At 52.5% G+C, this 26954-nt stretch overlaps 1 protein-coding gene across 6 annotated transcripts; it reads right to left on the minus strand.

The window, feature by feature from the left end:
• Positions 1-204: 204 nt before the first annotated feature.
• On the minus strand, positions 205-18162 carry TYRO3 (TYRO3 protein tyrosine kinase). 6 transcript variants are annotated; one of them, XM_084973551.1, is made up of 19 exons: positions 18103-18162; positions 15395-15578; positions 15054-15154; positions 14106-14276; positions 12592-12678; positions 11719-11834; positions 9879-10056; positions 9078-9223; positions 8374-8518; positions 7749-7878; positions 7566-7666; positions 7167-7262; positions 6759-6839; positions 6246-6338; positions 5453-5574; positions 4923-5032; positions 4583-4742; positions 4261-4397; positions 205-1692 (listed from the first exon to the last, which is right to left on the minus strand). In XM_084973551.1, exons 2-19 carry the CDS (start codon positions 15565-15567, stop codon positions 1302-1304), a joined length of 2538 nt encoding a protein of 845 aa, XP_084829677.1. In that variant the 5' UTR covers positions 15568-15578; positions 18103-18162; the 3' UTR covers positions 205-1301. The 6 variants fall into 6 exon arrangements, with proteins under 6 accessions (XP_084829677.1, XP_084829665.1, XP_084829682.1 ...); XM_084973539.1 differs by having other exon boundaries at positions 5393-5574; XM_084973556.1 differs by having other exon boundaries at positions 18041-18150.
• Positions 18163-26954: the final 8792 nt, after the last annotated feature.

Here is a 26954-nt window from a genome sequence, read left to right on the forward strand (position 1 = left end):
GGACCTTCTGTAATTAGAAAAGCATTTTGTGCTCAAAACAAAAAACTTGGAAAACACAAAGGGAAAAAAAGTCCCCTTAATCACATCATGTAAAGATAACAGCTGTGAACATTCTGGCATATGTCTTTCCAGACTTTTCTCCATGCAGAGATGCTTCATTTTTTGTGATCTGGGGGAAAAAGTAAACATTTAAGAGACAAAGCCTTGGGTCTTTAGTCTTCAATTTATTTTTTAAACAGCATCTAACAGCTTGGAAAAGTCCCTAAGAGCAAGGGCCTGCCCCACGCATTCCCAGAGGCTCCCGATCCAGAGCTGGGGTCCAGGCTCCAGTAATTCCCCCTCACCTACACACACACCAGCCATCAGGCCAATTTCTCTCCGTCTCTGGAGACCTGGGACAAAAGAAGGCCTCCTTTTTAAGAGAGAAGGTTGGGACTAGGGGATGCTGCGTGGAAGGATCGGACTCAGACACAGCTGCCTTTGTTAGTCTTAGGATATTTGGGGATTTGGTAGCATGCTCAGACAGACTGTGGGAGGGCGTGAAGAGGGGCTCCTGGACTCCTCTCTGGCCTCACTCATTCCTGGGCAAGCCCTACTGCACCCCTTCCTCTTGCCAGGCTCAGTGCATTACCTTTAGAAGCTTGGCAAATGTAGCCTGTGTAATCCAGCACGCCTTGCTATGCCTGGTCAGCTGCACTTTACTCCTGGCCTAGGCAGGATGGGTAACCAGGAAGATGACAATGACTCAGACCCGAGTGTCCCACTGCCACCCCCTACAGGGCTTCGGACCTGACTGTACCAACCCCTTACCAATTCTCACCTAAAGGGGAATAATACAAGGGCATCTCTTTGTGAGGAGGGGAAAACCTGGGCCTTCAACCCCCAAGCACAGGCACAGATGGGCCCCCAGGCCAGAGATGCCTCAATGCATACACTAAAGCAGCAGGGGCAGCACAGCCGGGAGAGCAGGGGCCCACAGGGTTGGACCTACCCTCCCCCAGCCGCTCTCCACACCCATGGTAACCACGGAAACATAACCACCCCCTCTGCCAGCTGCCTGGGTTTAGACAACCAGGCCTGGCCTACCTCCACCCAGCCAAGGCCTGAACTGATGCCAGGCCGGCCACAGAGTGGTTGCAGGAAGAACTGGGATTGGGTCATTTGGTCAGTCCAGGCTTCCAGCACAGCTTAGGAAGACTACCACAGGAGCCTCCACGCCTTGCTGCCTGGGCTGGGGTCAGACGGGGCTTAGTCAGCCAGCACAGCCGGCCACATGGCCCCAGATGCCCTCTGCCTGTGGGCTAACAGCTACTGTGGGGTAGTAGCCCTTGCTGCAGCAGCAGCAGCCCCTGGGCCTCATTGACGGGGCTTTCTGGCTGCTGCTCCTCCTGCTCAGGCCGCTCAGCCAGCCCCCCGGGACTGAGAATGTACCGATAGTCACTGGGGATGCCCCCCACTGCCTCTAGGCCACTGCCATCCCCAGCTCTGCCACTGGCCTGGTCCCCACCAGGCAGCTCCAGGCTGCCTCCCTCAGCAGGCTCCTGAGCTCCCTCAAGATTGATGTACAAGGGGTCCTGACTGGTGGACAGCACAGACAGGCGGCCCAGGACATTCTCTAGCTCCATCCGCAGACATGTGAAGCTCGGGCGCTGCTTGGGGTCGGCGCTCCAGCACTGGTACATGAGCTCATACCTGGGGAGGAAAGGAGGGCGAGGGGAGGTAGTGAGGAGCCAGAGGAGGGAAAAGATGCTCCTTCCCTCAAAAGCAGAGGTCCCTTACTCATATGAAACTGGGATTTAAAGAAAAAATTTATTGGAGTTCCCATCGTGGCTCAGTGGTTAGCCAATCCGACTAGGAACCATGAGGTTGCGGGTTCGATCCCTGGTCTCGCTCAGTGGGTTAAGGATCTGGTGTTGCATGAGCTGTAGGTCATAGACACAGCTCAGATCCCGTGTTGCTGGGGCTCTGGAGTAGGCCGGCAACAACAGCTCCGATTAGACTCCTAGCCTGGGAGCCTCCATATGCCACAGGTGCGGCCCTAGAAAAGGCAGAAAGACAAAAAAAAAAAAAAAAAAAAAAGAACCAGGTTGGCAATGAATATTAAATTAAAAAAAAAAAATTATGGAATACACTCATGTATAGGGCTTACTATGTACCTGGCACTCTTCTAAGGATTTTACACTGATTATTAGTTCTCCCAATACTGTGAAATAAGTGATCCCCATTTTACCAATGTTCAAACAGGTATAGAGAGGTTAAGAACAATGACTAAGGCCACACAGGTAGAGTGACGAAGCCAGGTGGGTTGGGTCCAAAGTCCCTCCTATGTTTAGGGAGGCAGGTAGTAGGAGTGTTTTCATCTTGGGGAACACGGCCTGGAGTCAGGGTTATTTTATGGGGCCTGGGGGTCGGGGCGGGGGAGGGATTTGAGCCTCCACCCTTTGTCCTAAATCCTCACCCATTCAGGGGGTCTTAAATCCTCACAGTTCATGGACACCTCTGAGACTCTGAGAAGAGCTTCCAGCCCTTTTCCCCTGGCAGGAACATTTTTTACTTATACTCTTGGGAGCTTTACAGATTCCCTGTGGTCTTATCCCTGCTCCCAGGGAATGCCTCTGGCTGAGGGAAAAAAACAAAACAAACAAAAAAAAAACACTAACGGGAAGGGTTTGAGACTAGATCTAGTCAGAGCAAATTCCTGACTTCCTTGCCTGTGCCCACAATAAAACCCCTAGACACACCCCACACACCAGCCCTCCTGACAGGGGCCTCCAGCGAGGGGGGAATCATGCCAGGCCCTGAGTAGGTCGTGGGAATGGTCCAGACTGTGGCTATGTGACCAAGCTGGGACACACTGTCAAGGCTGTGCCAGGAGCCAACTGGCGCCTGTCCACCCGGATGCCTGGTGGGAGGCCAGCGCCTGCCCACCCTCTGTTGACAACACTAACTCCAGCCGGGCAGTACACTAAGTCGGGGCCTGGTCCCCACTGCCCAGCAGAGCCTCAGAAGCTCCAGAGGCCCAGGCAGGCTGCAGCCACTGGAGACCTGAGTGTCCCATCCCTGCCACGCCCCAGAGTAGGAGGGGCAGAGCCTGGTTTGTGGTACTCAAATTTCCCTCTCTCCCAAACTCCAGCCTCAGGGCACTTCAAACCCACTGTCCTAGAGAAAGAGGACCCCACCATTCAGGCTGGGCCTTCCTCTGCCTGTCCCCATTCTTGGACCTCTGGAGGTTCAACCCCAGAGCAGAAAATCAGGAAAGATCATTGTGGATGTACCCCTGCTACTCCCCATGCCCCCAACACACTAGTGGAAAGGGCCTCCGGGGGCCCAGGGAAACTCTGGCTTGCAAGGGGTGGGAGAATAAAACTAAAACAGGCAAATCATAGCCGGGGTCATGGTTAATAGGCACATTCTGAAATCACAGGGATCTAGGTTCAAGTCCCAACTCATTCACTTAATAGCCGTGTGACCTGGGTCATATTACTTAACCGCTTTAATCCTAGTTCCTCATCTACAAAATGGGGATAATAACAGTCTTTTCTTCATCGGGTTAGGGGAGGATTACCTGAAAGAATGCCTGTAAAGGACCCAGCTAAGGTCAGCAATACTATCTTCCAGTCACAAGCGACTCCTGACACTCCCCCTGCAGAGAGTGCATCACCACCCCACCCAGCCCCCAAGGGCTCCAGGCTTCCAGAGAGGACAGGAGGCACCACCCTTCTCCCCAGGATCTCAGTTTGTTATCTTAGGTCTCTCCACTACCACCAAGAGGAGGTTAAGACAAGAAAGGAACCCAACCTCCCGCCCCCAGCGCCCCCTCCTTGTCAAGCTCGGAATGTGATGCAGCAGCAGTTCTCTTCCTGCCCGTGCAGCACTCCCTGAGGGGGCGGGAGAGCTCAGCCTTGGCGAAGGAGCAGGAGCGGGGAGGAGGTGACAGGGAAACCTGCACTGTTGTTCAACCCTGTACCTTCTGCCCTTGGGTGGGGTTCCTGGTTCTCTCTGGAAACTGGAGAAAACAGAGTGATGGGAAAAGGCTGGAGCAAGAACCACAGGATGGTAAAGGCGGAGAGAAAGAAAACTGGAGTGGTAGATGAAGAGGCACTTAGGGGTCAGGCTTCCTTCCAATGACAAAGATGTTTAGACACACACAAGTCCAATGGAGCATTTGAGCTCCCACTGGGCCAGCAGCTGTGGTGGCAGCCATCAGCTGAAACCCCAAATACCTATTTCTTCCCGGAACCCCGTTCCCGGGGCACTCACACGTCCTCCATACACTCCGGAGGCTGTTTCAGGCGGTTCCCGCCGATGAGGTAGTTGTAAATCTCAGCGTTCTCGATGCCAGCATATGGTGTCTGCCCACGAGTCATGATCTCCCACATGGTCACCCCAAAGGCCCACTGCAACAGAATCGAGGTTGAAGGGGAAGTGTCACTAGGCTTCTGGAACCAGGCAGAGTCCCGAGGCAAACACATCTTGGGGCTTAGGGGCCTCAAAATGGGGCAGCCAAAGCCTGGAGAGCCAAAGCCGGGGCCCTCAGAGATGCTCAAGGTCCACCCACACCCAGGTCCACGCTACTGCTCACCACGTCACTGTGCACAGTATACAGGTTGTCAGCCAGGCTCTCCAGGGCCAGCCACTTGACGGGCAGTTTGGAGGCACAGCCCTGGCGATAGTAGTCCCCGCTATAGATCTTCCGGGACAGTCCAAAGTCGGCCACACACACTGTCATGTCTTCCGCCAGCCTGTGCGGGATGTTGGAGGATGGGTCAGCCTTCCCTGTGGCTGGCAGCCTTACTAAATCCAGGGTGTCTTTGCTCCCAAGCTGTCCCCTCAGTGTAGCAAGTACTGTTCCAGGTGGGAGCTGACTGTTAGCTAGTCATTCCTGGCTAGTCCTCCCACCCAAGCCCTCCAGAAGTACGTACATGCAGTTCCGAGCAGCCAGGTCTCGGTGGATAAAGTTCCGGGAGCTCAGATACTCCATGCCACAGGCAATGTCCACCATGAACCGGACCAGGGTCTGCAGGGGCAGGTTCTGGGGCGGGGGGGGTGGACAGGACAAGCTCAGGCTAGACCTTCTGCCCAGCTGAGGCAGGAGGAATGCGGTTCCCTGGCCAGAACGCTTAAAGGCTGCCCTCAGAATCACTGAACGGATGGGGATGAGGGGGTTTCCCAATGCAAGGAAGCTTTGGCTGGGCTGAGGGAGAGCACCCCAAAATCAAGACTCCTCCCATATGGGGCGCCACAGGACTCTTCCCCAAGGAAGGGGCCTTGCCCAGCCTAAATTCCCAGCAGGGATTTGTCAGGGAGAAGAAAACATGTTAGCATAATAAGAGTCAAACTTGGAGCCCATCTTCTCCCAATCAACTTAATCAGTCCTACCCACCAAACCCACCTCTCTCCCAGGTTCTCTGTCCCTTTCCAGCTCCTGGCTGCTCCCACCCCGGGCACTCACAAAGGGGTTCTCCCCAATCCGGGAGGCGAGCAGGAAGGCGTGCAGGTCCCCGTGCTTCATGAAAGGCAGGATGACCATGGGAATGGGGAGACGGCCTTTGGCCCTGCTCCGGAGGCTCACCCCTGGGGACAAGGGAGAGTCAGCGGGGCACAGAAAGGTCAAGGGATGGCTTAGGCATCTGCATGAACCTCCACCGGTTCAGACCAACCTCTAGCCCTAGCTGTGCTACCTCTTTTTATTTATTTATTTATTTATTATTTTTCCCCCTTTTTTAGGGCCATACCTGTGGCATATGGAAGTTCCCAGGCTAAAAGCTGAATCAGAGCTGCAGCTGCTGACCTATACCTCAGCTTGTGGCAACACCATATCCTTTAACCCACTGAGTGAAGCCAGGGATCAACCTGAATCCTCAGGGACACTAGTCGGGTTCTTAACCCACTGAGTCACAAAGGGAACTCCTCTGCTACCTCTTTCCCCATAAGTTTCCCACTGGCTGGTGACTACCCAGGAGGGACTCTGGCTGACCCCCAATCTCTGGAGCATCTTCTCTGTCTCCTCCTCCTCCTTCTCCTCCTCCTTCTCTGTTCACATGAGCAATCTTCACGGCACCAAGTCTGCAAACTGAACCCCTTACCTGGAGGCTGATGAGATTTCATCCAGGCCCCTCCTTGCTATTTTGACATCGGCTTACCTGCCAGGCAAGTCCAAACTTCTCTCTCACCAGCTGCCCTCACATCAGGGGAGCACAATTTTAGCCCTATTTTACATCTGCCTCCCTGCAAAAGGGGCTCACCAACAAGCTTGGCCACGTGTGGGTGGTCAAACTCCTTCATGCAGGCCGCTTCTCTGAGGAACTCTTCAATGTCGCTTGAGGCAATGATGTCAGCTGGGAGAAAAGGAGGGAGGGAATGAGGGACATGTGCCCTCCAGGGGCCCAGGAAACAGTCTGGGCACGAGCAGGAGAAACCCCCATGGACGGGTGCTATCCAACGATCTCTCCCCTTGCTCATGCCTTCCCTTTGGCTTGGACAGCTGAGTAGCACAACCAACCACAGCTTTAATCACCCCTAGTGCGACCACAGGACAGTCACTGCTACAGCAGAGGTCAAAAGGCTGTGGCACCAATGAGTATGGATACATGCCTGTGAATTATTCACAAGGTACAGACAGCATCCCAGTGAGTGCTGACTAATTCTCCTTGGAAAGTCTAGGGGCCCAGCAGAGCCTGCTTCAGGATCAGCCACCCCTCTCACCACCCCCCAAAGGACACCATCACCCCATAACTATAGTACTATTCTCCACTCACCTTTCAGCATCTTTACGGCCACTTTCACAAAGGAGCCATCCTCCTGCTTCAGCTGGGCTTCCCTCACTGAACCAAACTCTCCTAGGAACCGACCCAAAGGATGGTGAGTCCCCTTGGCCTCCTGTCCCCCACAGGCAGCCCTCCCAGATGGCCCTTCATAGGGACACAAAATCACTACACTCTGGGGCCACTGGAGGAGGCTCCCTCATTCGTAGGCAAAGCAAAGTATATTGGGAGTAACACCTCAGCCCTTCTCGTCCCCATTCCCCCAAATATCCCAAACCCAGGAGTCTACAAGCAAATCCTATTCATAAGAGCTGACCCAAATCCACACCCTCAGAGTGATGACAGCAAACAAACACACCCAGACGTGGCAACTCATGCCAGTCCCTGCACAGCCCCACACACCTTTGCCCAACATCCGGCCCAGGGTGAACTGCTGCTCTGGGATGAGCACATCCTCCAGTTTGTCCTTCAGCTCATCGCTGATGCCCAAGCTGTCCACTGTGGGGAGCAGGGTTGGTCAGAAAGGGGAGGGACCCCTCTGGTTCCTGATACAAAACCCAACTTGCTTCCCACACCCCAGACTCCACCCTCAGATCAGACGTAAGCTTAGTTCAACTCTTCCACAGCTAGGTTGGCGACCTGCAGGAGGTGGGTATATGTCTTTTCCACTACTCTGTGCTTGGGACTCATCAAGTTCAGATCAAATGAATCAAGGGGAAATGAGTAAGTCATTGGTCAAGTGACTGCAGGTAGGGGCCCAAGACAGCCCATTTTCCCCTCCTGCCATTCCCCATCACTCACGTGTGGCCTCAATGCGCTCAGGCCTTTCTCGATTGAAGGACCGCGCTGCCCGGAAGTGAACAGCTGGCTCCCCACGGGCCATAACGCTGTCAAAGGCTTGCCTAAAGAGAACCCAGAACTTGGAGTCAGCTCCAAGGTCTTCAGTCACCACCTGACTCTTCCTCCGTGTCCCCACCCTCTTACCCAAACCGTGTCTCCTTCCGCCTCTTTCGAAGCAGGATAAGGGCCAGGGCAGCAGCTGTCACTAGGGCTGTCAGCACACCCAGGACCACAGGCACCCAAGATGTGCGGCTGTGGGGAGGGCCATGCTGGCCTGTGGGAGACAGAGATAGTGGCATGAGCTAGGCTAACAGCAAGAGGAGGCCCTTTGAAATTTTCCAGAGATGGCCATCTGGCCTGGTCAAGAGGCTCCTTTCAGTCAATAAGATTCCCAAGTGGAGGGAGTTCCCTGGTGGCCTAGTGGTTAAGGATCCAGCGTTGTCACTGTTGTGGCTTGGGTTTGATCCCTGGCCTGGAGATCTTTTGCAAGCAAAAAAAAAAAAAAAAAAAAAGTCCAAGTAGAAAGAGGCTCCAAAGGAAGAGCCAGGAGTTACTACGCATATCAATGACAGAACCTGGCTGTTGGGACCTACAAGGTGCCCAGGGATTTCTACACTAGTAGCTGTGGGGCAGGGAGGAGAATGAGATACAAGCCTGGCCTCCACTGTTTGAGTCTTTGGGCGTATTAAGAGAGGAGGCGCTGCCAGGCTCCTCCCACCAGTCTAGGCTGCCCCTCCATCCCCTGTCCCCTCCCCCTTACAGGCCTCACCTGCGTGGTCATGAGGAGAGACCACCAGTGGCTGACTCCAGGGCCCACAGCCAACTGCATTGGAGACGCACACACGCACAGTCAGGTCCTTCTGGGGATCCCAGCCCGTCAGGTTGGCCCTGGTCCCCTCCACTGTCAGCTCACCCTGCAGCCAGGAAAAGCCCCCACCCCACACTGAGCCTGAGGAAAAGGCCTCCAGCTGAGGCCTGAAGGCAGAAAAAGGTCGAACTAGGAACACAGGAGTCTAGGGACACTGTGGGTTCAGGGGCTGCAGGCACACAACCTGCTGGGAGTCATCACATTCCTGCTCCAGGCTGCAGAGGCCTCTCCTGAACACAAACAAGGCTCAGTCCGCAAAAAAAAAAAAAAGAGGCAGGGCTGAGGCCAGGAATGCAGAGATGGGGGATGGGAGGGAAATGGCGGGGGAGGGGGGATAAGAAAGCCTTATCTGTGTCCTCTCTTGGTTTGTACAGGAATTCGCTTCCTGCTTTCTATTCAAAGTGGACACTGGAAGCAATCCTAACAGGAGACCTAAGCCAGCAGGAGTGCAGCCTGCAGGGGAGGGCGGGGAAGGGTAGACTCCCTGGGCTGAAAGGCCCACCAAGGCCCTCAGGCTCACCAAAGACAGCCATTCTGAAGTCCTAAAGGCCTCAGAGCCCTGAGGACAGACCCTAACACACTCGGAGGCTGGAGGCTTCCCTTACCTGGGTTCCGTTGTCTTGAACCCAGGACAGTTTATAGGGTCCCAGGGGGCCTTCCATAGGGCCCTCAGGGATCACTTCTTCCCATTCCAGGATGAGGCCTGATTCTGTGCGGATGGCATGGAGGTTCTGGGGAGCGCTGGCTGGGGCTGTTCCCAAAGAAAGAAGGCTGCTAAGAGCCCTGCCCTTCCCATGGCCACTACCCCATGCGGGCTTTTGCAAACAACTTCAAAAAACTAAACAGCTCGGAGAGCAGCAGGTGGAGGAAGAGTCCACCTCCCACTTCTAACTGCTCTCACCTACCGTCCTGAACCACCCCAGCTAGACAGGGCCTTGCTCTTCATCACCTTGGTTACTGCCTTAGTGGCATCCTTCACTACTCTGCTCTCACGGCCCGCTGGCCTCTTTGCAATCTCTAGCAAACTCCCAGCAAGTTTGTGCCAAGGATCGCTGCACTCTGTGCCCCCTTCCTACAGTGATTTCCCCCAGGTATGGCTCCCTCCTTATCACTCAGAGCTCAGAGCTCTGTACAGGGTATCCCTGGACCACCCTAGGGTAACTCTTGGCCATCACAATTACCTGGTCTTTTCTGCTTTCCCTGTCTGTTCCATCCACTAGAACTACAGCTGCATGGGGGAGGGGGGTTATCTAGTTCACAGGTAAGCAGCAGAGTGTTTCCTGAAGGAAGCATGATCCTCCCTCTCAGGTAGCCTTCTCTTAATCAACTACATTCAGAACCGGAGCCAACACCACCCCTCCCCTGCTCAGGCCCTGCCCAGGTACTCTGCTCTGTAGGTCCCTTACCTAGACCCTTTGTCCGAAAGGGTACCCAGTCAGCATATGGAGAAGGCCCCAAGGCATTGGCACAGCGAACCCTGAGGCTGTAGTTGGTAGCAGGTGCCAGGTCCCGGAGCAAGCACGTAAAAGGTGGTACAGGGACCACGACAGCCAGGACCTCCCAGCCTCCTGGGGCCTGCGTCACCTATGGAAAAGCAGAAGACTAATAATGTAAGGGAAGGAGGCTCCTATGGCCCGTGAGAAGAGACGGAAGATGGGTTAGGTGTTAGTATGGCTCGGGAATTTGAGTTAACACCTCCTCAGGTCTAGCAGCACACACTGGCAACCCACTCCTTCACGCCCACTCCCACTCCAGGTTCCACATCTCTCCATGTTTTTGCAAATGTTGTTCCTTTTCCTGAGAATACCTGCTCTTCCTAGCAAAGTCCAACTCATCCTCTAAGATTCAGCGCAAATACCACTTTCTCTGTGAAAGCCTTTCTCAAATACTTGAGAGAAATTCGTGCCCCTTTGTGCTTGATGCACAATTATGTTAGAATGGTTACCACACTTTGTTTACATGCCAGTGCAAAGGCTCAGAGCTTCTCACAGGCAAAGTAACTGGGAGCCTAGGGGTACCGTGAACCAGGCTTGCACCTTACATCTTGGGACCCAGGGCAAGAATACAAATGGAGATCCGGTTGGTGTACCATACAGCTAAATATTACAGGGATGGAGTTCCCTGGTGGTCTAGTGGTTAGGATTTGGCACTTTCACCACTGTGGCCCTGGTTCAATCCCTGGTCTGGGAACTGAGATCCCACATCAAGCTACTGCACACCACAGCCAAAAAAAGAAAAAAAATTCAGCTAACACAATATTAAGTAAAATATTCTCTATCTTAATTTATTGACAAACAAAGCCACGAATCAACCAGGAAGATCAGGTTTGCATTTATAATTCTCCAAGGATTTGGAGTCCCAAGCCAGAATGTGGTGGCATAAGAGCCAGCCTCCAGGCCAGGGTCCGCACCATGAGAGACATTACGTGTACGGGTGTAGACAGCACTGCCTGCATACCCACCCCTCTAAAAATGGCTGCCCTTTGGGTTCAGAGGCGCACATACCATAGCATGATAGATCCTGGGGAGGGTGGATCAGGGAAGGGGCCCATACAGGCCCCAGAAGCAGATTCAGGTTAAGGGGAGAGGGGTGTGTCCTGCTCGTCTGGATGGGCATGTTCCCCTGGCTCTAGGGATTCCTTGTTCAAGGACAAGGGGTGCAACCAAAGGAGGGCCAGAGTGGAGTCCTTTAGTGGTGGAGCCCAGAACAGGGGCCTTTGCAGCCCAGAACTGTCTCAAACAATTTCCAAGGTGCTCATTAAATGCCTTTTGAGTGAATAGACAAAATGAACAAGGCTGCATTGCCTCTTATTTTTAGTATCACCTTAGGTAGCTTTTCTTCTCTCTGGGGCCTAGGGGCCCTTCTGGTCTCTCTCTTCTCTTTTGGCATGAATCATGGGGTGGGGCACAAAGTACAGGTATGAAGAAAAGTCAAGGGTTTGAGGTTTTTTTGCCACATAAGAAGTACTCTTCTTCCGGGCATCCCTAATCTGCTCTAGCAATATGCTTTCCAGCCTGAAGAACGTTTGGGTTGGAGCCGATCTGCTGTCACTTGGTTGCCCGAGCATCCTATGATAAAGGGCAGTGGCCAGGCTGTTCCTCGTCAGCCTGGGAAGGACATCTGAATAGCTGGAGACTAAGCCCCACGGGCAAGACCAGGTAAATGTGATACCACTGTCAACAAAGTGCCATCAAAGCAGCCAGAACAAGCCTGGCCAGATGAGTCTGTCCCGCCCTCTCAGCCTACCTGGACTGTACAGGACTGGAGCAGGGCTCGGCCATCAGCACCTGGCATCCAGGCCACGCTAGCATTGCTGCTGGAGAGCTTCGTCACTGTGATGTTGAAGGGGGCTGCAGGCAGTGCTGTGGATGGGGACTGAGAGTCACTGCCCAGGAAGGATGGGAGAGGAGGGAGAAGGCAGGGAGCCGAGCCTTGAGTCCCTCCCTAAGTTTCCCTCCCCCCAAACTTAAGATGGCTACTTAGCACTCCCAGGACCACGGTAATACACAAGCCAAGCAACTGGCAGCAGAGAGCTGCTCATACCTGGGAGAGTGCCTAGGCTGTGGAGAGAGGTTGTTTCTCCCTGAATCAGGGGCCCCTGTCTGACCAAGGAATAGGATGAGATAGTGGGTGTGACAGGGGACAATACCTCCGCCTCAGGAGGTTCCCATGAGAGGCAGCTGCCCCTGCAGCCACAGCCCATTCCTGCATACTGGCTCGCTTTCCCTCTCCACCACTCCGGTCTGCACACCAGCCTTCTGGGTCTCTTCTATCATTTTGCTAGGCTGTTTTCCCCACCCCCATTCCCTTCACAGGGGCTGGCAGAAGCAAGGTTAGGCATGAGCCTTGACCATCTCCCGCTGGCTCCCTCCCTCCCTCGCTCCCAAAGACTCTGCTTCGTGATGGGAAATCTGCTGTGACGTCAGGTTTCTATTCTCATCTCAGCTATGGCAGGGTCTCAGGTGCTCCCACTAGGAATGGAGCTTTGCCAATTAACCCCTCATCCCTCAGATCGCAGCAGGACCGAGGTGAGCTGGAACAGCAAATCATTCTAACTTCACCGCAGCCTGCTGAGACTGCCCTTGCCTCACCGACCCTCCCTCCCCGGGGTCCCCCTACCTTGAAGACGAACCGTGGCTGGGCGAGAGGAAGCCAGGCCTTTTAGGTTGTGAGCTTCACAGGAGAACTCGGTGCTCTGGGTCACCCCTGGGGCCAGAAAACCTCAGTCAGCCCCCCACCCCTGCCAAGCAGCAACTCCCACTCAATCTGGGATTGAGGAAGGGGGAGAGTTAGGCTCTGGATCTGAATTTCCTATGAGTCCCTCCAGCCAAAGGAAGGGGTTAGGCAGCAAGGGCCTGGATATCCAATCCCAGGGCTGGGGCTCTGTTTTCTCATCTTCCAAATGGGAGAACTGTGAGAACCAACTGATGTAACATATGTCAAGTGCATGGCACACAGTAAAGCCCTCCCACCCACCTCAACCCCAAGCTGCCTCCCTTTTCTGGTCACTCCAATATTGCACATTCCAGAGTCCTTCCCCACTTGCTCTGTGCCATATCATTGTTCTGTTTGCAGATTCTCTGCCTTTCAATAGTTCTCCACTCCTTATGAATGTGTCTTGTCTCCCCAATTATACTAACTCCTGGGGGGCTGGGTAGATGGCTTCTATTTCTCTTGTATTCCCTTGATCCCCTGCAGTGCCTAGCACAGTGTGGTGTGTGGAGTAGGAGTTCAGTGAGTGCTTATTATCAAGCTGCCTGCCTGAGGGTCCCAACCACGCACATCTGGCGAAAACAGAACCCAACCTCCCTTCTAATCTGCTCCAGCCCAGTGCCTCTTGAACAGGACCTGCCCTCGTTCCCAACAGATCCTGCAGTCCACCCTCTCAAGGTTTGTGTTACCAGGGGACTTGGCAGATCAGATTCCTCCCCTCCCACCTGTCACTACATGAGACCAAGCTCAGACTCCCATCTTTTTCAGCCAGTTCAAGCTGCCACCAGAAACATTAACTTTGTTTCACAGATGAGCAAGCCTCACAAGCATGTGAGGTACGTGCCTGAGGATCTTGGGGTTCAGGTGGGTGTGCTGGCTGCTTTTGGTCTGTGTGGCCATGTGGATGGATACAGTTATTTGGGGAAAAATCTGGAGATTTCTGGAGACGACCATAGGAGAGAGAAAGCCCCAGTATCTTTAAGCTGGCTTCCCCTCCCCCTCTTCCTTCCCCCTGCCATTCCCAACTCGGCAGCCTGAGACTCTTGTCTTCTAAACAAGTCTGCCAGACACTCCTCTTAGCTCTGCGTGGGCTGGTTCCTGGCTCCTTTTCCCTTGGGAGGGGTGGGGGGGATGGGTGCCCCGGTCCCATACAATCATCTCCCAGGGCCAGCTGTGCACGGCCTAGACTGCTGTGAACTGAAGAACGAGGCCCCAGCATCTCCTTAAGCACACGCATAGCAGGATCACCGCTAATTAGCCCACCCAGCCCGCCCAGCACACCTGACTAATGAATTTAGTACTGGTGCAGCTCACGTAGTCAGGCACTCTGGACACTCACATCAGCGAACTCAGGGATTTAAGCAGATCCCAACTCTGCCAGCCTCACCACCCCTGCTCAAAGCCCCTTCTGAGGCTCTCACCTGTTACATTTAACACAGAAGGAGAAGGAGCAGGTCCCCCAACCTTCGTGCCTCCTCTCCACCAGACAATGGTAACAGGTTCTGGGGGACCCACGGCCTCACAAGACAGTTGGAAAGGGGCATTGGGTGGCACTGCCAGGTCTTTTGGCTCCACAGTGAAAAATGGCACACCTAGGGAGAAAAATGCAGTTGGGGAGTGAGCCTTGCCACTTCGCAGCTTCCAGCTGCCCAAACCACAAGTCTGCTACCATTTGAAGTTCTTGACCCCACAGGTCCCACAGGCCCTTATGATTGGGTCAAGTGCAAAATAGGCTTCTAGCATGAGGGAGGGGTGAGCTTCTCTTCTTTGGTCCCCTTAGGGACAACCTTTACTGCTGTCCCCTTGGGCCTGATGGGAGTCTCCCTTCTCAGACCTGCTCTAACAGCCCTTCTCAAAGCCAGGGAGGCAGAGGGTGGGGAGCTAGGGGAGGGGCAGTAAACAAGGGGGAATGGGCAGGAGCTTTAGCAGAGTTCTGCTGGCAGGCCTCAGATCCAGTTCAGGGCCCTTTGTTACTTTCTTAGTCACTTTGTTTTCCTGGGTTGAACAGCTCTGAGCTCCTGCAGCTGCAGAGCTTTCTTCCCCTCCCCCACCCCTCCCCCTTTGGGCTTGGCCACTAGGCAGAACAGGGTCCAGCTCCAGATGGGTGATGGAGGCTTGTTGCTCAGATAATGGAAACTTGACTGTACCCCTTGGGTTATGGGTCCTAGTTGCCCCCTTCGTTCTCAAAGACCCAGTGAGTATGGGCTTCCATGTCTGGGCTGGTTCTAGAGCCCAGCATAATCAGGCCCCAGAGAACAGTGGGGCAGCCCAGCTTCCACTGAGCTTTCTTGGGCGGAAGTGTGGTCACTAGCAGAGAGCAGACAGCACCTGCTCCAGGTTGACATGCCCAGATGGTTCTGCCTCCTCACCTTCAACAGTGAGCCACACTGGCTGGGAGGTCTCAGTTTCGCCTCCATCCTCCACCTGGCACCAGTACCGGCCCGCATCAGAGCGCTCCACTGACTTCAGGCTGTGGAAACAGGACAACAGGCCTCCCAGAGTCAAAGGGGGCAGCTCTGCTGGGCAGACTCAATGGGTGCAGCCTGCCCCCACTTCTGGAAGTTTCCACAGGTTGCCAAATTAAAGGAAAAACAAACAAACAAACCACAGACCTCTGGACATCAGTATTGCCCCCAGCTCCCAAACCCCAAGGAAAGAGCACCACACAGCCCCAGGCTGGCATTCCATGCCTTCTCCCACAGTCCTGCACCTGAGGAAGCCAATCCAGTGCTGCTCACTGACTGGGATGTACACCTGATCCACGCTCTGGACCACAGCCCCGTCCTTCACCCACTGTATCTCAGGCTCCTCCATCCCCTCCACGCTGCAGTTGAGCTTCACCGGCTGCCCCTGGGACACTGTCAGCTTCACAGGGGCTCCCATGAGCTTCAGGCCTGAGAAGTGGGAAGGAGAATGTGTCATTCTGCTTGGGAGGGACCCCATTTCTGGAAAAATTCCCCATCTTCTTCCGGAACTTAAGTTCTGTGTCAGAAGGGCTCATTCTCAACCAATGGCCAAGGAAGCAGAGGCAGGACAGTGTAGGAGGGAAGGTGGCCTGGACCTGGGCTGAGGAAAAGAGCATGGCAAGCTCTCCTGGCACCATGTTTGCCAAGGCCAAGTTCCTCCCAGCCATAAGGAAGTGACCTCTTCCCCATACCTCCCTGCTGGGCGATGTTAAGTTCAGGCCCAACCAAGAAAAGGAAAATAAGCCAGGTTGCAACAGTGGGACGCTCTCATACACCTGGGGCAGATACTGTACCCAGTCAGTGCAAGAGGCAGCCAGCTTTCCCCCGAGGGGGTGAGCCCAGACCCTGCACTGCTGCTGGCATCCCCCTGAACCCCACCTCTCAAGTGTAAGGAGGCTGAGGAAGGGAAGGAGGGGGTGCTCCCCTGAAGCAGAGAACATATGGCTGCAGAACCACGTCAGATCAAACACATGGCAGCCTTCCTGGCAGCCATCCGCTCTATTAATACCTGAATGTGTGCAGGGGTGGGTGCTAGGAAGGTAGGAGGCAGAAGGGAGGGGAGGGGCCCTGAAGAGGGAGCCCAAGACCCCTGAGCTACTGTCACACCAACAGAAGGCCACCCTTTGAACACACACACATACACACACACACACACACACACACACCCTCCTGGTTTCCTAGCATGTTTTTAAGTGGAGAGGGGCAGGTGAACTATTCACAGAGCTGAAATCCAATTTTGCTTCTTCTTCCCGTCCTTGGCTGTGTGAAACTAAGCAAATTCCTGGACTCTCTGATTCTGAGATACACACCTTTCCACTTGGAAATAGTCACAGTTGCCTACCCTTTCCTACCCTGAGGTGCTGATAAGGCAGGGGGTGCTGTCTGTAAAAAAGGTGCTTGTTCTGTGGCTGCTGGTCTGGCCTGTCTCTTCCATACCCCCTTCATCCTCTCAGAACCAGGCACAGGGCAAGGAGGGGTAGCCTCACAGCCGATACCCGCCCAGCAGTCCCAGGGGTGTGTAATGTGAACTTGGGGATCCCGGGTGCTACAAGAAGCACTTCCTGCCACTGGCAAATGCCTCAGTGGCTATGTGGGAAGCAAGGCTAAGCAAAGACCAGTGCAGCCACTCCAACATGCTTGGTTTCAGGAAGCTCGGAGTGAGCACAGGGACTAGAGTATGCCCAGGTGTTTTCTGTGACTAGGTAATCTCACAGCCCCTGTACCGACATGATGTAAGGGTGCCTGTGGTGCTCAGCCCCAGCCCCTGTGGCTTCAGAGTGAGACCTTCGTGTGTGGGGCAGGCAGAATGGAGTCCCCAGTCCCGGGAGGGAAAAGCAAACAACTAGGAACATCGAGGCGGGAAAATCCTGTCCCAAACACCCCCCGCTGACCACTCAGCGCTCTGCCCTACTCCTCTCCCTTCCACCCCGACAGAAGAGCCCCGGACGCGAGAAAGTTGGGGGCGGGGGCCCCGACCACAGATCCAGGTGCGAACACCCGGCTGCGCCCCCTCCCCCCAGTGCCCGAGCCTCGGCCTTCCAGCTTGGGTCCCCCAGCCCAAATCTCCGGCCCGCCCAGGCCCGGGGTTCGCCCGGCTGCTGTCCCCGGGCTCCGACCCCAGCCGCGCCCCTCCGCAGACCCCGCTTTCCGCCGTCCCCCCGAGCCAGCCCCTACCTGCGGCCGCGGACTCCGGGAGCAGCAGCGCGGCCAGACCCGCCAGCAGCAGCAGCAGCAGCAGCGGCGGCGACGGCGGCGGCAGCGGCAGCGGCAGGAGCCCCGACCGCCCCATGCTCCGCCTCAGCGCCATCGGCGGCGACGCCGCACCATGCCGGGCCCGGCCCGCGAGCGACGAGGGAGGAGGGAGGAGAGGAGGAGCGGCGAGGTGGGGGAGGGCAGCGGGAGGGGCGGGGGGCGGCGCTGGGGCCGCGCTCCGAGACCCGCGCCCGCTGCGAGTCGCCGCGGCGGCCGTCAGCCGCACAGGGTCCCCGGGGCCGCTCCTGGGCCACCGCGCTCCTTCCACAGCCGTCGCCGCCGTCGCCGCCGCCGCCGCCGCTGATTCATGTTCTCGGAGCCGCCGCCTCCTCCCCGGCCCGCCCGCCCGCAGCCCGAGCTCGTACCGCCCCCCCGCGGAGCCCCGGGCGGCTCGCTCCGAGCGCCAAACCCGCGGCTGCCAGCACGGTCTCCAGCCGACCTCCACCCACAGACCTCCGCAGACCCGGCTGGCACCCCCTGGCCCAGCTACCCCAATGCCGAATCCGAGGATCTGGTTCGGTCCTCTGGATGGGCACCCCAGCCACGCCCCTCCTTCCCCTAAATACACTCCAGCATCTTCTCAAACCCAACACACTGATCCTTCCTTCGAAATTTTGCTAGAAGCCTCTACCGCGCACCCCAACTTTTCTCCACACTCTGATGCCAGAACCCAGCATCCTCTTCTCAGGACAGAAAGTACCTCAATCCCCTGAATACTCCCAACCATCGGGCCTCCTGAAATTGTCGCGACTCAGTGCTCCCCCCACTGGATCTACTAGGACACTTTCATGCCTCTTTGATGAGCCTTTCACCTATATTCCCCCTATGCATACTCCATTTCCCACCCCTTTATCTCCATGACTTCGGGCCTTCCGTCTTGAGTTTTCCAAGATCTTGGTAATTCTCAGGTTTTATCTGCAATCCCCACGGCTACAGTACATAAGTCAAAGCCCAGTGGCCTGTTTCTTTGGGGCGCTCATTCTTCCTAGTTGCTTCCTCTGCTTCTAGCCTCCATCTCTCAGGATGTGGTGTGAAAGTTGGGTATGCCCTCACAATATCCAGGAAAAATACTAGCTATTATTGGTTGTCCACCTTGCACACAGTAGGCACTCCATAAGTAAACAGACAGATGCCTTGTTAAATGAATGAATAATTGCCTCAGAGCTTGGCCTGCCCCACAGCGAGTAATCAAGGGGGTGGCTGTGCCCACAGACATCCTGTCAGGCAGATACAGAACTGGTTCCAAATCCAGCCTACCAAATGTTCCCCTCCTCTTGCCCTTGCCTCTACTGGTCCCCTGGCGCCTACTCCAGAAGGCTGTTCCCAGAAGTCTTGAGTGGGGAGGAGAGACAAGCCACCCAGCATCCCCCACCGCCACACTTCCATTTCTCTGCAGCCTCATTGGATCTTTCCAGGGATTCTCCTTCTGAGCAGCAAGGGCCTGCCTATTCCTCCTCTTGGCCAGCATCAGTGCTTGTTTATTAATTATACTAATGATAACAACAACAGCAGTGCTGGCAGCAGCCTTGGACCCAGCTGGGGGCGCCCCCTGGTGGCAGCACAGGGAGAAGGGCTGTCAGAACTGGATGGCCGGGGCCTGGGTGTCTTCCTTTAGCAATTTTCTTGGGCACTGTGGGTTGGCTTCAGGACTCTTTCCCAAAGGAAAAGTCTTGCTCCGTTCCAGAATCCACAGCTTCTGAGCTTAGGCTTGGTTGGATCAGGGCAGGCAGACAACAATCTGGGGCTGAAGCCAGATTCACTGGGGCCCCAGCTACTGCGGCAGTTTGGCTGCTGCAGCCCTGCACTTGAGCCCTCCACACTTCTCAAGGTCCTCCCCCACCCCCCACCTCTCCTCTCTGGAGGGGACTTCAAGTTTCTAGGGAAAGGAAACTGTTGACTCTGGCTGATACTGAAAAGACCTCTCCCAGAGGATGTCGAACCTAGAGCCCAAACCCCTGCCTTTCACTTCCTTTTCTTCCCTCATCTCCACAGCCCCACCCCTCATCATTTCCTGAACTCTGATGAGAATCCCAGGCCAAGGACCATCCTTTGCCATTAAGCAAAATGGGCTTCTGGCACATGTCATGGATACCTCTGCATTCTCCACTCACAGAGTTGACAAACTTCCTACCTCAGCTGCAGGCCTGAGGCACATCACTGTCACCCTGGGGCAGCACACTGACCATGTGGGGCCTGGAGCCCTGACTGCCTGCCTCCTCAATCCCTGCTACTGAATGCATCTCAATTCTTAGCATTTCTACTTGCAGGGTAGGGAGAACTGAGGCTTCCTGGTCTTCTGACTTTCCAGCTCCTACATAGAGTGCTTGCCTTCCCAAGCCCTCACAACCCACTCTTCTTACCCATCTCCCCCATCTTTCTCTCTCTCCGGGAATATACTTTAAGGGTATGTGAGCAGGTGTGATTTTGTGGAAGAGGTGTGTAGGTGGGTGAGAGGGTGTGCATTGTGATGTATGAGGGAGGGTGTGCATTTGTGCAAACTCTAAATGTGACTGGCGCTTTGTGGGTGGATGGGGAGAAGATATGTGTGTGTGTGTGTGTGTGTGTGTGTGTGTGTGTGTGTGTGTGTGTGTGTGTGTGACTGGAGGAGGTTGGCTGCCTGTGCAAATACATGCCTGCAAAAATCTCCCTTCCTTTGGTAAATGCATTGCTTGGAAGGAAACTAATCAAATCTACAGGAAATGTATTTGACCTAATGCATGAGCAGCTGTCCCAGGAATTCCTGTCCTCAGAACAGAACCAGAGCCAGCTATGATCTCTCCCAGGGGAGAGGAAGGGCCAAGAGCAGCCCCTTATTATGGGTGGAGATAGCTTGGGCTTTGGCATCATCATGTGAAATACATATCTGCCCAATCTCTGCCTTTTATAATCCACAACTGTCCTAGGAGGCCAGGTATATAGAGAAGACAAGGATAGGAGTTCCTGCTGTGGTGCAATGGGATCGGCAGCATCCTGGGAGCACTGGGACTCAGATTCGATATCCGGCCCAGCACAGCGGGTTAAGGATCTGGAGTTGCCCCAGTTGTATCTTAGGTCAAAACTGCTGTTTGGATTTGATCGCTGGCCTGGAAACTCCACATGCCTAGGGGCAGCCAAAAAAGAAAAAGAGAGAAGACAAAGACAAAATAGGAAAGAAAACCCACCTGCCCATGGCAGCAGAACTTCTCAATGGCAACTTCTAGCAGTCTTAGGAAATAGCTTGCTTCAGCTTTCTTAGAGTTAGGACTCCTCTTTCTGTCCCCATCTCAGGGAGTGGTGGGGGACCAAGGTAATTCATGGGGTCACAGCAGTCTTGCTGGCCCTGTGACCAAGACTATATTCTTTCCCAGCTACTGGTTAAAGAGGTAAGAGTTGGGAAGTTCCATGTAAGGAATGGGGCAGGCTGCAGGCCGTGTTCCTCATCACCTTAGAGAAGGCAGGGAGTCCACAGCTTTGGGGTTAGGGGAAAACTACCTTACAGATATGATGTCAGGGGCACTGGGGCCAGTTGTTGTACCTGCCAAACACTTCTTGCCTGAACTTCCTACACCAGAAACAATGCCACTCCTTATCCAGTTGAGGATGAAGCAGAAAGTAAATTCCTAGAAGGGACCACACTCTGAAAAAGGGACTTTCAAATGATCAGGTTTTTCTCCAAAAGCAGATTTAAAAAGTAGGAAGAGAGCAGTAAGGTTGGGGTTTCTCAAACAGCAGATGGGTCCAAATGTGCAGGAGAAAAATAATTGTCCTCTTCAAAACTGCACCTCGGGATGGCCCTGAAAGGAAGTTTCATATGCGAGATAGTGTGTGTGAATGCCATGTATCTGGCTGGCTGTACTTCTATTTTTTTTTGTTTTGTTTTGTTTTTTGTTTCTTTTGTCTTTGTATTTTTAGGGCTGCACCCACAGGCACATGGAGGTTCCCAGGCTAGGGATCAAATTGGAGCTGTAGTTGCCAGCCTACGCCACAGCCACAGCAACACAGGATCCGAGACACGTCTGCTACCTACACCACAGCTCAAGGCAATGCTGGATCCTTAACCGACTGGGCGAGGCCAGGGATTGAACCTGAGTCCTCATGGATACTAGTCAGGTTCATTAACCACTGAGCCATGACGGGAACTCCCCCTGTATTTCTGTCTTTGACCTGCTGTTTTTTTGGTGTGTTGGAAGGGGTGGCCTGCACCTGTGGCACATGGTAGTTCCTGGGCCAGGGATCAAACTTGAGGCACAGCAGTAACCTGAGCTGCTTCACTGACAATGTTGCATCCTTAACCCACTGTGCCACAAGGGAACTCCTATAGACCTGTTTTATTTCATTTTATTTTGCTTTTAAGGGCCACATCCGCAGTGTATGGAAGTTCCCAGGCTAAGAGTTGAATCGGACCTTCAGCTGCTGACCTACACCACAACTCATGGCAATGCTGGATCTCCGACCCACTGAGCAAGCCAGGGATTGAGCCTGCATCCTCGTGGATACTAGTCCAAATAGTTTCTGCTGTGCCACAACAGGAACTCCGTGGACCTGGTTTGTTTTGTTTTGTTTTGTTTTGTTTCTCTTTTTGCCATTTCTTGGGCTGCTGCTGCTGCGGCATATGGAGTTTCCCAGGCTAGAGGTCGAATCGGAGCTATAGCCACCGGCCTACACCAGAGCCACAGCAACCCCAGATCCCAGCCGCATCTGCAACCTACACCACAACTCACGGCAATGCCAGATCCTTAACCCACTGAGCAAGGCCAGGGATTGAACCTGCAACCTCATGGTTCCTAGTCGGATTCGTTAACCACTGAGCCATGACAGGAACTCCTGGACTGTCGCAAGACATGTTTCCTTGAAAACTCCATCTTGTCCTTCTTTACTTTATCCCATCTTCTTGTCTTACTTTATCCCATCTTCCTGCTTTGAAAAACAGTTGCAGTACTGGTAAATGACTTAAGCTTAAGAGCAAAGACTTAAAGGCATAAGTGACTTAAGTTTAAGTACTGTTATGTGCCTAGAGGTCAGAGTAAGAGCTTAACCCTTTCCCACCTAAGTGGCCCTTTAAATAGTAAAAGAACTTATATAATAGTAAACAAACCCTGTATCCTCCACCCATAGCCACTCCTCACTTGATCTCATCTAAAGAGCACAATAAAAGCAGTGTGGATTCTTGAGTCCTTGGCTCTCTTGGTCCCTGAGACCTTGAGTCCCCCGGCTCCCACCTTTACTTAAGATAAATGTCTCTGTGTCTTGTTTTATGTCAACTATTTTTCCTTAAGTTCCACAGCACCCGTTCTTCAGCCCCATCCTGATGAGCTGGCCCTGGCACTGGACCTGCTTTAATAGCAACATGGCAACTGAGGCTTTTATGGCTTTATTAAAAAAAAAAACCCACTTTTTTTTATTATGGAATACTTTAAACGTACACACAAGAAGAGAGAATAGCATAATGAATCCCCAATGTACCCATCACTCTGCTTCAGTGATTATCTTAGCCAAATGTGTTTTATTATCCCATTTTTTTTGTTCTTTTGCTAGAGTTTTTGAAAGCAAATCTTAGTCATATAATTAATTTCAGCTGCAAATATTACACTGTGTATCTGTAACAGACTTAAAAAAGCTCATCCATATATATATCCAGATGGTCACATATAGAAATATTTATAGACATGTGTACAGATAACAGTAAACACCTATATTTCCTTTGTCAGCTGAGAGGGGCCGAAAAGCAAGACACCCCAGTAGTAAGGAGCATACCAAACACCCAAATCCTGGTTTATTTTTTTTCCTTTTTTGGGGGGAGGGTGGTGCGTGGCACTCACAGAATGTGGCAGTTCCTGGGCCAGGAATCAAACCTCGGCTACAGCAGTAACCAGAGCCACAGTAGTGACAACACTGGATCCTTAACCTGCTGATCTGCCAAACTATTTTGGGAGTTCCCTCTGGCACAGTGAATTAAGGATCCAACTGCAGCGAGCTGAGCCACAGCAGCTGGATCCTTAATTTGCACCTCTCCACTGCTGCAGAGGTGCAAGTTCCATCCCCGGCCTGGCTTAGTGGGATAAGGATCAGGCATTGCTGCAGCTGTGACTTAGATTCGATCCCTGGCCTGGGAACTTCCATATGCTACAGAAGTGACCGAAAAAGAAAAATAAACAGCCCGACTGAAAAGTGGGCAGAAGACCTAAACAGACATTTCTCCAAAGATATACAGATGACCAATAGGCACATGAAAAGATGCTCAGCGTTGCTAATTATTAGAAAAACACAAATCAGGAGTTCCCGTCATGGCACAGTGGTTAACGAATCCGACTAGGAACCATGAGGTTGTGGGTTCGATCCCTGGCCTCGCTCAGTGGGTTAAGGATCCGGCATTGCCGTGAGCTGTGGCGTAGGTTGCAGACGCGGCTCGGATCCCAAGTTGCTGTGGCTCTGGCGTAGGCTGGGGGCTACAGCTCCAATTGGACCCCTAGCCTGGGAACCTCCATATGCCATAGAAGCGGCCTTAGAAAAGGCAAAAAGACAAATAAAAAATAAAAATAGAAAAACAAAAATAAAAAAAAAGAAAAACAAATTAAAACTACCATGAGGTATCAACTCACACTGAGCACAATGCCCATAACTTAAAAAACTACAAATAGCAAATGCTGGAGTGGGTGTAGAAAAAAGAGAACCTTCCTACACTGTTGGTGGGAATGTAAGTTGGTGCAGCCACTATGGAAAACAGTATGGAAGTTCCGCAAAAAACTAAAAAAAGAGTTGCCAAATGATCCTGCATCCCACTTGGGCAAATAATCTAGACAAAACCCCAACTCAAAAAGATATATAGGAGTTCCTGTTGTGGCTCAGTGGTAACAAACCAGACTAGTATCCAGGAGGGTTTGGGTTCGATCCCTGGCCCTGCTCCACAGGTTAAGGATCTGGCGTTGCTGTAATTGAGGCTTAGGGCAGCAGCTGCAGCTGATTTGACTCCTAGCCTGGGAACTTCCATATGCCATGGTGCAGCCGTAAAAAAAAAAAAAAAGAAAAAGATGTATAAATCAACTATACTTTAATAAAAAATTTCTTAAGAAAGATACATGAACAACAATATTCAAAGGAGCACTATCTACAATAGTAAACAGACATGGAAAACAGCCTAAAGGTCTGTGGACAGATGAATGAATAAAGAAGATGTGGCACATACATGCAATGGAATACTATTCAGCTATAAAAAAGAATGAAATATGGAGTTCCCATCGTGGCTCAGTGGTTAACGAATCTGACTAGGAACCATAAGGTTTCGGGTTCAATCCCTGGCCTTGCTCAGTGGGTTGAGGATCTGGCGTTGCTGTGAGCTGTGTGGTGTAGGTTGCAGACTCGGCTTGGATCCTGCATTGCTGTGGCTGTGGCGTAGGCCAGCAGCTACAGCTCTGATTAGACCCCTAGTCTGGGAACCTCCATATTCCACAGGAGCAGCCCTAGAAAAGGCAAAAAATAAATAAATAAATAAATAAATAAATAAATAAATAAATAAAATAAAAAAGAATGAAATAATTCCTTTTGAAGCAACATGGATAGACCTAGAGATTATCACACTAAGTAAGTCAGAAAGAGAAAAATACCATGTATCACTTATATGTGTAATGTAAAATATGGCACAGATGAACCTATTTACAGAAGAGAAACAGACTCATAGAGAAGAGACTTGTGGCTGCCAAGGGGGAAGGGGCCATGAGGAGGGAGGGAGCCGTGAGGAGGGAGGGATTGGGAGTTTGGGATTAGTAGATACAAACTATTATATATAGGATGGATAAACAACAGGGTCCTACAGTATGGCATAGGGAACTATATTCAATACTCCGTGATAAGCCATAATGGAAAAGAATACGAAAAAGAATCTATATATGTATAAATGAATCACTTTGCTATACAGCAGAAATTAACATAACACTGTAGGAGTTCCCGCTTTGGCACAGTGGGCTAATGATCTGCCTTGTCTCTGTGGAGGCACCCGAGGCATATGGAACTTCCATATGCCGCAAGTGTGTCTGGGGAATAAAAAAAACTATAAATCAACTATACCTCAATAAAATTTAAAAGAAAAAAGATTCATCAGTAAGTTAAAAAATTGGCCACCTGGGAGTTCCCATTGTGGTACAGCAGAAACAATTCCGACTAGTATCCATGAGAATGCAGGCTCAATTCCTGGCCTTGCTCAGTGGGTCAGTGATCCAGTGTTGTCGTGAGCTGTAATGTAGGTTGCAGACATGGCTTGGATCACCTGTTGCTGTAGCGGGCAATTACAGCTCTGATTCAACCCCTAGCCTGGGAACTTCCATATCCCACAGGTGCACGCCTAAAAAGAAAAAAAAAAAAATGGCCACCTGATCCATCCTTATAAAGTCCTCCTCGACCTTTTACCTAATGGTTTTATCAGTCATTGATTATCATTGCCTGGAAAGATTATTTCTTTAGTGGTTGCAAATAATGATTTTATACTTTCATTCTTCCTGCATTTTTGGCTCCAATTTTCCTCCCTATTCACTGTAACTTCTGACCAGCCAGTACCATTTGGACCCCAAGGTTGGCTAAATCCTAGTAGCTGAAATTTACTGCTGCAGCTGAAACCAAGAAACCTAAAGAAGGATTCTGTAAACTATTTGGAAAGTTGTTAGAAATGCAAATTCTTGGGTTCTGTCAAAGACCTATCAATTCAGAAACTCGGGTGAGGCCCAGAATCTGGTTCAACAAGCCCTCCAGGTGCTTCTGAGGCCTGCTAAAGTTTGAGAACTCCTGGACTAACATTGACTTCCCCGAGATGGCCTTCAACCAAGCAATAATTTACTAAAGTCCTGTGTGCATGGCAATATGCTGGGTGCTGAGCATTATCGGTGCAAAACAGAAGGCCCACTTCTCCCAAGGAACCCACAGTCTAGACCAGGGAACAGGGCACATGCTTGTGAAGAGGTAACCAGTGGTAGGTGATAGTCAGCAGTATGTTCCCAACATGGCACACAAGTAGTAGAGATGGAAGATTCCAGGAAAATTCAGTGCAGAGGCCCAGTTGGTAAAAGTTTATAGTTGATTCCAACTAGGTCTTAAAGGAAGAAAAAGACTTTGGGGTGGGGTGGAGGAAAAAAGAGGGAGGATTTCTTTTCTTTTCTGGCTCCACCTGCGGGATATGGGAGTTCCCAGGCAACTACAGCTGCCAGACCAAGCCACAGCCACAGCCACAGCAGATCTGAACCGCAATGCAACCCTGACCTACACCGCAGCTTGCAGCCATACCAGATCCTTAACCCACTGAGCGAGGCTAGGGATCGAACCTGCAGCCTCACGGATACCTGTTGGGTTCACTTCTGCTGAGCCACAAGAACTCTGAAGGAGGATTTCTAAGTAGAGATACTGGCAGGAGCAAAGTCAGGATGTCCCTGAAGAGAATCACCTGGCAGTCAGTGAGGCTGTTCTAGCCTCTCTTCTCATCACCATTCAGGCAGTGTTTCTTGCGCTTTGTCTTCCCTTTTTCCTGGTTAGCTTCTTGCTCGCCCATAATCACACTGGGGAGGCCACACGTGTGTATGCAGGTTTCTAAGT

The sequence above is a fragment of the Sus scrofa genome, chromosome 1 (assembly GCF_054392235.1).
Source record: "Sus scrofa isolate SSC_HxYL_T2T_F1_AM1 chromosome 1, Sscrofa_HxYL_maternal_Yorkshire_Landrace_v2.0, whole genome shotgun sequence".
Classification (NCBI taxonomy): Eukaryota; Metazoa; Chordata; class Mammalia; order Artiodactyla; family Suidae; genus Sus; species Sus scrofa.